General features: G+C 46.4%; 1 protein-coding gene across 1 annotated transcript in view; it reads right to left on the reverse strand.

Moving 5' to 3' along the window:
- The window catches only part of RUNX1 (RUNX family transcription factor 1), a 113028-nt gene that overhangs the window by 44922 nt on the left and 55559 nt on the right, over positions 1-12547 (reverse strand). The window contains exon 4 of the mRNA XM_081327432.1: positions 10257-10448. Within this exon, the coding sequence (XP_081183558.1) occupies positions 10257-10448 (192 nt within the window). The remainder of the gene's footprint in view (positions 1-10256; positions 10449-12547) is intronic.

Below are 12547 nucleotides of genomic sequence, written 5' to 3' on the forward strand. Positions count from 1 at the left end.
TTTCCCAGCTTGTGAAAAACCAGATGGGAAAGTAGATTAAAAAGCAAGTAATATGCTCTCATAAGACCTTTCTGCACTTACCACTAACCATGGCACAATATGCCTCTTTCTTCTGCTATATATTACAATGTTCCTTCATGTTATTCCCAGTCCCTTCCAGATGCGAGGTGGTTAAGTGTTAAAGAAGCAATTTTCTCCTTATTCTGATATAGTTTTTGCCAACAATACATATTGGCACATTTATACAGCTTGCAATCAGGAGACTCTTGGTCCATCGAGCAGTTTAGGCTAGATTGAGCATGTCTTCCTATAGTCCCTAGACCCGTGCTCTAGAACCAGTCAGGTTGGGAAGTGGGAGAATAACTAGTCTGGTTTTGAAGGGATCAGTCCAGCCAGCTAACCAGTAATGGGGGTATGGACTAGTCGGAGGAGGAGGATGTTCTGAACCAGCCCTCTTCTCCCAACCCCTAATTAAGAGACGAGTCTGGAAAGCGTCCAAGGCTAAAAGGCTTCTGCCAAGGTTTAATTACGCAGATAACAAAACACAAGAGCTTGTCTTCTCAAACGAAAAAGTTGCTTTCAGCAACTAGCCCCTCCCCAAACACTTCTTTTATAGAGAGCTCAGGGCGTGGTCTCCCTGTGCCTCCTCCCGAGGAGTCCCATAGTCTTTCTTTGTTTGTCCCTGCTCGTCTGCCTCCTACGTCAGGCGTCCTTGAACAGGGCCAGCTGTGGGTCATCATCCTCCGCACTCTCGGGCTCACACAGCTGAGAAGAGGTCCCCGGCTGAGGACTCTGCAAAGCCTCCAAATCATCATCAGCCGGTTCGTTTCCCTCCTCCCCCACATCTGAGTCCTCCGATACATCGGACCCGGCTGTCGGACCCACCGGCTGGCCCTGAGTCACAACACTATCCCGCACCGCAGGGCCCTTCCCTCGGGTCTGCCGATCCGGATGCGGTCGGGATGGGAACTGTTCGTGAAAAGCAGTCACCAACGCAGGGGCATGAACGGCGGTCGCGTCTTCCCATGTGAAGTCCTCCGGCCCGTACCCTTTCCACTCGATCAGGTACTGGAAGCGACCTTTCAGCCAGCGGGAATCCCTGATGCTGGCGACCTCGTACTCGGGGGTGCTGCCTCCATCACGAGTTCCTGATGGGGGAGGTTCCGCTTGGCGAAGTGGACAGGCCGGTTGTTCGGGGACCAACAAGGACCGATGGAAGACGGGGTGCACGCGCAGGGAACGTGGCAGAGTTAAACGATAGGCGACCGGGTTGATGACGGCCTCGACTGGGAACGGTCCAAGGTAACGGTGGTCCAGCTTCCTCGCCGGCCGAGTGGATGGTAGGTTCCTGGTGGACAGCCAGACCCGATCCCCCACCGATAGTGGAGGCGTATCCCTTCTCGACCGATCGGCGAACCTCTTGTAGTCGGCCTTGGCCTTCTCCAGCTGCCGTCGCACCAACCGATGGATCGCCTGTAACTCCGCCATGAATTCGTTCGCTGCCGGCTCCGGTGAGTCCACGGGAGAAAGAGGGAAGAACCTGGGGTGATAACCCACGTTGGCCAAGAACGGTGTCATCTGCGTGGAGGTGTGTTGCGAGTTATTAAAGGCAAACTCGGCTATGGCCAAATAGTCCACCCAGTTGTCCTGCTGCAGGTTAACATAGCAGCGCAGATACTGCTCTAAGATGCCGATGACCTTCTCGGTACCCCCGTCGGTCTGAGGATGATGCGCGGACGAGAGGCAAACCTTAATGTCCAACGCCCGCATCAACTCCTGCCAGAAGCGGGCTGTAAACTGGGCCCCCTTATCGGAGACGACCCTGTCGGGAAGGCCGTGCAGCCGGAACACCTGTTGGATGAACATGCGACTAGTGGCGCGAGCTGACGGTAAGCCGCGACAGGGGATGAAGTGCGCCATCTTGGTCAACATGTCCACCACCACAAACACTGTCGTGAAGCCGGAGGATGGGGGTAGATCCGTCAGAAAGTCCATGGACACAGCCCCCCAGGGTCTCTTGGGCGTTGGCAAAGGCTGCAGTAAACCAGGCGGGGCCCCTGTCGCTGACTTGGCCTGCCTGCATGGGACGCAGGAGGTGACATAAGACTGGACATCGTGTCGGACTCGGGGCCACCAGAAAGTACGGGAGACCAGGTTCAGAGTCTTGAACAGGCCAAAATGCCCCGCAGCCGGGTTATCATGACATTGGCTGAGGACGAGTCCCCTGAGTGGCCCTCCTGGAACATAGAGCCGGTCACGATAATACAGGAGTCCATCCGTGACCGACCAAGGCGAATCTGGCCCCACCTCTTCCTTCCGCTGAGCCACCCACGCCTCCTGCTGCTGCGCCTCCCGGATCCGAGCCCGTATATCCACCGGCTCCCGTACCGCAGCAAAAGACTCGACGGGGATCACTGTCCTGGGCGGAAGCTTGTCTTCCACTCGGGTGTACTCGGGCTTCCTGGACAGAGCATCCGCTCTCTGGTTGTGCCCGCTTGGTATATACCGCACCCGAAAGTCAAACCTCGCAAAGAAGAGGGACCACCGGATCTGGCGTTGGTTCAAATTCCGAGCGGTCTGCAGACTTTCCAGATTCTTGTGGTCCGTCCGGACCTCGATTTGATGCCGCGCCCCCTCCAGATGATGCCTCCAAGCCTCGAACGCCGCCTTGATGGCCAGCAGCTCCTTCTCCCAGATGGTATAGTTGCGCTCCGAGGGATTCAATTTCCGAGAGTGATACGCGCAAGGGAAAAGGGTACCGTTGGGCGTCGCTGCCTGGAGTAACACGGCCCCAATGGCAATGTCGGAGGCGTCCGCCTCCACGACAAACGGCCGTTGCGGGTCAGGATGCTTCAAGATGGGCTCCTTCATGAAGGCGTCCTTCAAAGCTTGGAACGCCTGTTGTTCGGGGGCGTTCCACTGGAACCGAGTCTTCTTCTGCAGGAGCCGGGTGAGGGGGGCTGTCAAGGCAGCAAAGCCAGGGATGAATGTCCGATAGTAGTTGGCAAATCCAAGAAGTCGCTGAACATCCTTCACGCGACGCGGGGGTTGCCAACTCTGCAACAACTCAACTTTACTTGGATCCATGGCGATGCCCTCGGGAGAAATGCGGTGGCCCAAGAAATCAATGGTCACCTGGTAGAACTGGCACTTCTCCAACTTGGCAAACAGCCGATGTTTCCGGAGGCGCTGCAGGACCTGACGGAGATGCTGATGATGCGCTTCACGCGACGGGGAGTAAATCAGGATGTCGTCCAGGTAAATCACAACAAACTGGTCCAACAGATCCCGAAAGATGTCGTTCATAAAATGCTGAAACACAGCGGGGGCGTTGGTCAGGCCAAACGGCATCACCGTGTACTCGAAATGTCCATAGCGAGTACCAAACGCTGTCTTCCACTCATCACCCGGCCGAACCCTGACGAGGTTGTAAGCTCCACGCAGGTCCAGTTTCGTGAAGATCTTAGCCTCCCGGAGTCGGTCCAAGAGCTCGGGGATGAGGGGCAGCGGGTAGCGGTTACGCACCGTGATAGCGTTGAGTTTCCGGTAGTCACAGCAAAGCCGTAACTCGCCCGACTTCTTTTTGACGAAGAGCACGGGCGCAGACACTGGCGAGGACGAGGGCCGGATGAATCCACGAGCCAAGTTCTTTGTCAGGAAGTCCCGCAATGCGGCCAACTCGGGCTCCGACATGGAGTACAAACGCCCCACTGGGAGAGGTGCATCAGGGACTAGGTCAATGGAGCAGTCGTAGGGCCTGTGCGGGGGTAATTGGTCCGCCTCTGACTCGCTGAACACGTCAGCAAAGTCGGACAGTACGGGAGGCAAGGAAACCCCTGAGGAACCCTCCACCTGGCCGGCACAGATATGGCGGGTGTGGTCCACGCACTGCAAACTTGGGAAGGTGACCAAGTTCTGAGACCAATAGATCTGTGGATCATGCGCCCGGAGCCACGCCAGTCCCAAGACCACGGGGAAGTGCAGATCCGAAGTGACGTAAAACTGAATGGCCTCCACATGGGTACTGATGGCCATACACACGGGTTGCGTGGCGGCCGTGATAGGCCCGGACAGGAGCACTCGACCATCGATGGTCTCCACAAGCATGGGCGGATCCACCGGACACTGGGGAACAGCCCATTTGGCCACAAAGGCCGAATCCATAAAGTTAGTGGTAGCCCCAGAGTCAATTAAGGCATGGACCGGAATCCCCTCTGGCTTGCCAGGAAGGATCAGTCGTGCCTCCAAAATCAAATGCCGTGGAGGTTCACAGGCACCGTCGGAACGGCGTCGCTCGGCGTGATCGTTGTGGGTCGCCCGATCTTTCACACCGTCTAGATCGGGCTCGGACCGTTTCCCGATAGCAAAGCAGGGGACTTTCTCGGAGCTGGCTTGGTCACTGACGCCCGCTGACGCTTCTTTGGGCAAGAAGCAGCCAAATGTCCAGGGTCCCCACAGTAAAAACACAACCCCTCCGATCGTCGTCTGTCCATTTCCGTCACCGATAGACGGGACCTGGCGGCACCCAGCTCCATTGGCTCCTCCCTCTGGACTGGGGGCTCACGCACAACAGGGGCGGCAGGGGTCTGTGGGGTGGCACGGCGACTCTTACGCTGCTGCAGCCGGGCATCGATCCGCAGACAAAGATGGATCAGCCCATTCAGATCTGAGGGAATGTCCACGCGGGCCAGCTCATCCAACATCTCCTCTGACAAGCCATCCTGAAAGGCATCCACGAGCGCAGCCTCATTCCAGGCGGAATCCTGGCTAAGCAGCCGGAAATCGCTGATATAGGCCTGTAGGGGGCGCTGACCCTGCCTCAAAGCTTTCAGACGTCGGGTGGCGGTCTGCGCCTTAATCGGGTCCTCGTACATGAGGCGCATATGGTCACAAAACCCCCCAAAGTTATCCAACAAAGGGCTAGGCTGTGCCAACAGAGGCGTGCCCCAACGAGCTGCATCTCCCGACAGAAGGCTCAACACGAATCCCACCTTATCACGGTCAGTGGGGAAATCAGCTGCTCTCACGCTGATATAAAGCTGGCATTGTCCCAGGAAGGCAGGAAACAGTTCTGGTTTACCAGCAAACTTATCCGGCATAGCTAACTGACATTTCCTCCTGGGTGGGGGGGCAGCATGTACCTGAGCCTGCAGTTGTGCCACCTGAGTGGCCAGCAAGGTGAGTTGCTGGTTGAGCTGGGCATTCTCGGCAAGAAGCTGCTCCATCGTAGTATTAAGGGGTGGGTGGCTGAAAGCAAACTGTTCTGAACCAGCCCTCTTCTCCCAACCCCTAATTAAGAGACGAGTCTGGAAAGCGTCCAAGGCTAAAAGGCTTCTGCCAAGGTTTAATTACGCAGATAACAAAACACAAGAGCTTGTCTTCTCAAACGAAAAAGTTGCTTTCAGCAACTAGCCCCTCCCCAAACACTTCTTTTATAGAGAGCTCAGGGCGTGGTCTCCCTGTGCCTCCTCCCGAGGAGTCCCATAGTCTTTCTTTGTTTGTCCCTGCTCGTCTGCCTCCTACGTCGGGCGTCCTTGAACAGGGCCAGCTGTGGGTCATCATCCTCCGCACTCTCGGGCTCACACAGCTGAGAAGAGGTCCCCGGCTGAGGACTCTGCAAAGCCTCCAAATCATCATCAGCCGGTTCGTTTCCCTCCTCCCCCACATCTGAGTCCTCCGATACATCGGACCCGGCTGTCGGACCCACCGGCTGGCCCTGAGTCACAACAGAGGAGGAGGAGGAGGAGGAGGAGGAGGAGGAGGAGGAGGCAGAGGCTGAACTTATTGTGGGATTGTGGGGAAATCAGCAGCCTATCCCTCCCTCTATACCAGGGGTAGGCAACCTCGGCTCTTTTATGACTCATGGACTTCAACTCCCAGAATTCCTGAGTCAGCTATGCTATGCTGATTCAGGAATTCTGGGAGTTGAAGTCCATGAGTCATAAAAGAGCCGAGGTTGCCTACCCATGCTCTATGCAACCTCACCTGCCCTCATTAGCTGGGAAGCTTAACACCTGATCCTGGAAAGGAAAAATATTTATTTACAGTATTTAGTGTATGGCATCTACAGAGGTCATGTAATCATTGATATACAAATTTAGTTTAAATAAAGCATAGATAGATAGATAGATAGATAGATAGATAGATAGATAGATAGATAGATAGATAGATAGATAGATGTGGTGATACAATATGGGAGATAAAATATTAAACTAAGATAAAACTATAATAAAATCACCATAATATGGAACCACAGCACTGCAATGGGATGGATGGTATAATTCAATATCTGAAGAAGCTCACCATCTAACTGTTTTTAGTGTGGCTTTGATAAGATTATCCTAGGTGCCTTGAAATTTCCTGACAAGACACTCTTGAAATATATATGTCATAGTTTGTTCCAGAATAGCACAGTCACATTGTGGGCTCTTGGCCATTCCCCACTTAAAGAGCTCTGCCTTAGTTCTGACATGACCTGTCCTAATTCTATTCAGGTGGCTCCGTATTTTGGAGGGGGGGAACTGCTTTCCTGGAAGTGGCTTTCTTGGATCTGTGTGTGGTTATGATTATGAAAAGTGGCCCATCTTAATCGCCATTCTTCATCTAGATCATAGAAGCGTAGTATGTTTTCCTAGACTTAAGCCTGGTGAGAGGTAGAGAATACATATTTTTATACATATTTTTTATATTGGAAGATCTCTAGCAGTTAATGGTGTAATTATCTTATACCACTCTCAGCCTGTCTGTTGTCACCTGAGATCAGGAGGGGCAATGTCAGAAAGAACATGGAGCCATGAGAGCAGTATGGATTTAAGGGTTCCAGATATTAATCTCATTGTGTCATTAAAGTAAACATCCATCTTGTTGGTATGAAAACTTTTCCCCCCTACAGGTACACAGAAGGCAAGTGACAGATGAGAACAGCTCTTTCAAAATGCTATCTCTGATGCCACGGATCAGCTGATCCATGAGACCAGGGACCTGTTGGATGAAAAAACATACTGCTTTCATTTGTCTCCTCTTCCAGGCCAATCAGGTGGCAGAGTTACAGATGAACAGGACATCAAGCTTTTGCTTGCTAGGTCTTTGATGTGCAAGATCAAAAGACCATTGAAGAAGCTACTGTATTCTTCCCCTCAGTCTGCATAGGCAAAGAGGAAGTGACTTCTGCTATGGTTAAACTTGTGATTACTCAGCTAGTGATTTAACTAAGTTTTACTTCTGTAAACTCATCACTTTTTGAACAGACAAGAAGGGAGGATGCAAATTCTGACAAACGGCTGTATCTACCAGTATAGCCATTTACCATAATGACTACTAATCACAGCAGCCTATGTTTGGTGGATGGGTTCTTGCAGACTTATGATACTTAGAAGAGGTTAGGACAGATAAGTCAAAGAGTCCTATCAGAATTCTATACTATCCAATACAGCAAATGTTCCAATGCTGATTTTACTGTAATGAGCAGAGGTAGTAGATTTCCAGTCCCCATAAAGCAGGCTTTTCTGTCTTTCAATGTGTTTCCCCCCTCTACTTCAGTTCAATATTCTCCTCCGATCTGTGAACTGGTACAAAACTAAACCAACGTAATTTTTTTCTGTATCAAAGGATGAATGTTGTTTCTTTCATTTTTGTACAAAAACCCCACACTTGCTATCCTTATTACAAACTTGTTAGTCGTGTATGTGTTTAATAACTTGGTAAACTACCTATTAGATATCAGGCTATTTAACATATTCATTTATCTATTTAAAGTTTGATTAAATTTTAAAATTGATACTCAGGGCATGAATGGTTTAATTTACATACATTACTATGGCTTGGAATGAAAGTTGAAACAAGAGATAATCTCACTGCAAAGACAATGGTTAGATAATACATGAATATGTTTTTATTATAGAACATAAGATATAAGCTAGACAATGGGCTTTGTTATTAAAGCATACCAGATTTTCATCATATTACTCTATGGAAAAGTAAATTTCAATAACATTGGTGGATCTTAAGTGTCAGATAAATACAAATGAAGTTAAGCTGATGCCATACTACAGCAACAAAGTGATTATTTAGATCAAAGGTAAAAAAATATCTGGCCCTTCTTATATTTTGAACAATAATTCCAAGTACCCGTCACCATTAGCCATGCTTAATAAGATTGAGACGAATAGTAGTTAGTAACAACTGGAGTGCCACAGGTTCTTTGACCAAACATTTTTGCTTTTACTGTATATTACTTTGCATATTATGCTTGCATATTACTGCAAACAAATCAGGTTGCAATCCAGAAACATTCTCAGTAGCAAACATTTGTATATCCTTTTGAAGCAAACTCAAATGTTTTGAATTTTTGCGTGCAGTAAGTGCAAATGTATCTGTTCTTTATAAATTCAAATTTATTTCTTCCCATACAATGGAATGCTCTTACATATACATTCTGAGTGAACAAAAATAAAATATTCATTAGCATGTATCCATTAAGGATGAACTCCACTTTAAAAAACCAAAAAAATGCTTTGAAATAGAATTCATAATTCTTCTGAAGCCTTCTGAAATAAAGCAGATTGTAAACCAGCATTTCAGAGCCTCCTCAAACTCCCCCCATAATGCAAAGCTATGGAGACTGTTGTCTCCATTATGTGTTCATGGGAAGATAAAAATCTACACTCCTGGTCTAAAACAATATGCCATTGAATCATGAGGGTGACTGTGAGAGAGTGGATTACATATGAATTCAGTAAAATATATGTAAAACCAGGGCTTTTTTTGTCATAGAATGCTCGGAACGGAGTTCCGGCACCTTTTTTGGATGGAACCTTGTAGGGTAGGCAAGGCGGGTTGTATGACATGTGTGAGTTCCAGCACCTTTTTCTTTTACAAAAAAAGCACTGTGTAAAACAATATGTGAATATCTTGTTGGTTTGTTACTTACCATTCTTAACACAAATGCAATCTATGATATGAACACTCACCTATTTATTTAGAAATCTGATGGTCTTGTTTTTATAAAAATAATCCCCCAAATATTGAATTAATTAAAAACAACACTGTTGAGCTACTATATTAAAAGTAAAAAACATTTAGTTCCTTTTAGATAGGTAAAGGTAAAGGTTCCCCCGCACATGTGTGCTAGTCGTTTCCGACTCTAGGGGCCGGTGCTCATCTCCATTTCAAAGCCGAAGAGCCAGTGCTTGTCCGAGGACGTCTCCGTGGTCATGTGGCCGGCATGACTAGATGCCAAAGGCGCGTGGAACGCTGTTACCTACCCACCGTAGTGGTCCCTATTTTTCTACTTCCATTGTTTACGTGCTTTCGAACTGCTAAGTTGGCAGAAGCTGGGACGAGTAACAGGCGCTCACTCTGCTACGTGGCACTTGGGATTCGACCCGCCAAATTGCTGACCTTCCGATCAACAAGCTCAGCATCCTAACCCACTGAGCCACCGCATCCCTTTTAGATACAAATGCTTAAAACAAATATTTAATTACTCCTGGTCTTTCTGAAGCGAAACAGCCTTCTACAGAGAATTTGGAACTGGAAAGCGACAGATGTGCAGAAAGTCTGTGTTTTCCCTACTTAATGCTCTTCAGGATGAAAGAGCTTTTTTCTAGCAAAAGCATTGGTCTGTTCTCTCTTTCCTTACACATTACTTTGCATATGTTTTACAATACTGTAAGACTCCAACAAAATGGAGAAAGAAGAACCCCCACAATAATACAGAAATTTAGAAACAGGGAGGAAAGTAGTTCTAATAATATTTTGGTCCCAGGGGTGACAAACAAAGAAGGAATCATTTTGTGCAGGTGTTGTAGGAGGAAGCAGCAGTAGCAACAGCCCACTTGCTTTGCCTGGACATTCCCCCATGTTTTCCTGCATCCCCATCTAGCCCAGGGGTCCCCAATCCCCGGTCCATGGACCGGCACCGGGCTATGCCAGAAACCGGTCCACGCAAACAAACAAAGCCCCATCCGCGGGATGCAGGCAGTACATGAAACCACGCCTCCTCCGGTCCGCAGAAAAACCTCTCTCCACGGAACCAGTCCCTGGTGCTCAAAAGGTTGGAGACCTCTGGTCTAGCCTATTCATATGTTGAAGCTGTGCCCTATGGTTACATATATATGTACCATATAAAACCAAGAGAAAGGGCAATCATCCCGAAAAGCCATCCTATATAATCAATTGTTTAAAATGACTCCAACAGGCAATAAGCAACCTTTTACATGATGGGAATGGAGTGGGGAGAAAATTCAGATGCTTACCTTGAATCTGACTCTGAGGCTGAGGATTAAAAGCAGTTGTGTGGTTCAAGGAAGCTCTTGGGTTAGGTGCTGGGGCTGGATGATGTGGGCTAACCCTTATAGCTGTGCGACGCAACTGTTCCAGTTCACTCAGGCGCTCTGAAAAAGACAAACTTCCAGTCTTTGTCTGCTCGTCTAGTTTCTGACGATGTCCTATTGTGGAAACATTATGGGTGAAGGGAGAAAAGAAGAAATTGTTTTATTGATATACACAACCTGAGGCTGTATGTAATTATCCATTACAGGACTTAGAAAACCAATGGTCTGTTCCATATTACATAGGCATGATATCAAACAGTCTAACTAAAATCCTACATTTCAATGAAACTAAGACTAATTTCAGCTGGATTGGAATAGGAACCTTGATCCCCTAGAGAAATGCCTACATAACTGTACTAGAACATATGGTACATTATAATAGGGTCTGACAAGGACTACACATGCCTATCGTGCTTAGCAGGTGATAACAGGCATTTTATGATTTAAAAGGTAGTAAATTGTCACCCTGAAATATGAGACTTTTATCTCTTATCCTCTCTATTAATTTATTTAGTCTTTGCTAAAGACTAAAGAAATAAAGTAATATACTTTATGGGATCCTTGTCTGTAATTATTTTTTTTACTCCATGCCATTTCGTTTTAAATTTATTTACCATAGCTTATTAATCTTCATCAGGGTAGCTGGGGAAGACTAGTATACTTCCAAGAGAAGTCCCAGACAGGTTTTTTGTGAAGCTCACCAAAACATAATGGAGCTTGCTGATTGATCCTTATGTGCAATAAATCCATAGTATCTTATTCTTTTGCCCATTCGAGTTTTAATTCAGATTTAAGACTGCATACAATAGGCTGCAAACAATCGTCTGTAAAAGTTAAGTATATTCTGCAGATCTGGGGGGGGGGGGAAATCTAAACCTTCATTAGAGTTACAGAGTTTTTTAATCCAATAGAGCAACAGGTTTTTGTGAAGATAAGAAGCTAGCAAAATTGAGAGAAAAATGTACACTTAAAAGCAAGGGCTAGTAACTGAAATTAAATTTTACAGTTTGTGCTGAAGTTTGAACAACTTATCTCTTCTTTGTTCTGCCAGACTCTTTGGCACAGTCTTCCAGAGATAGCATTATAATAAGCTATCAATTATCTCTGGAATGAAAGGAAAGCAGGACATATCTAGAACCAGAAATGAATTCAATATTGCACCCTTTAGTTTATACCATTTCCCTACTGCTCTTCTAAAAAACAACAACAGCCCAGAGTCAATATTTTCTTCTGATAATTTTGTAGTTCAAATGCAAATCATCTTCTTATGTACAGCATAACCAGAAACACAAATGTGAATAGTGAAGATTTGTGCTCTTCGTATAATTATTTGAATGAAAAAAAATCTTTATTAATGTACAACCTGTGTACATATACTCATAGTTAAAAATAAAAAAAATAACTAGAGATTTACCAGTGCTAGATGTTTGTGGAAGGGATGCATAACTTGATATTGTTGGGTTTCTATTTACTAGCCTGTACATACTGTCTCCCCCTCTATCCATATAATACAAACATTTTGTGATATTTCCAGCCATTTAATAATAATATATTAATTTGGGAGCTGATGGACCTCACACAAAGGTGTTGTAGCACCTTGTTGACTAGACTATCCCTTTAGTGCTTACTAATTTTTCTTCAGTTTCCAAGGGGTAAAGTATTCTCTTTTAAATAGCAGTCTAGATGTAGAAACAATACTATTTAAAAAAAATCATATAAAGCAGTAAAATATCCTTTGAACTCAGTTCCTAGTGGCTACATAGACATCTCCACTTTTTTTGCAGCTAGTTTGCTATATATAGCCTGGTTTCAAGAAGTTGTCTAGTGTCATCTGTGGTAAAAATTGTGATAATGAAATTATTCTGCAATATAGATACATACAGAACTTTGTTTTTTAAAATGACCACCTGAAATTAAAAAACTGCATTCTAAATAAGCTTTGTTAGAGCACCTATAAAACACCTCTATCCTAATCTGCTCCCCTCCAAATTAGGTATTCTGAAAAATTAAAAAAAATGCTTATTCAGTTTATAAATTGCAAGAAGAATGCCTCATGTAATGTAGTGGTTAAGGTACTTGAGGTGTCACTTTTTCTCAGCTTGGCCTACTTCAAGGGTTGCTGTTGTAGGGATTAAACCCCATGTAAGATGCCTTGAGGTAGATGGACTGTAAAAGATGGGCTGTAGCATTAAAAAACAAATAGCCATGAATAA

This window comes from Vipera berus (assembly GCF_964194415.1).
Source record: "Vipera berus genome assembly, chromosome: 4".
In the NCBI taxonomy this organism is placed as follows: domain Eukaryota; kingdom Metazoa; phylum Chordata; class Lepidosauria; order Squamata; family Viperidae; genus Vipera; species Vipera berus.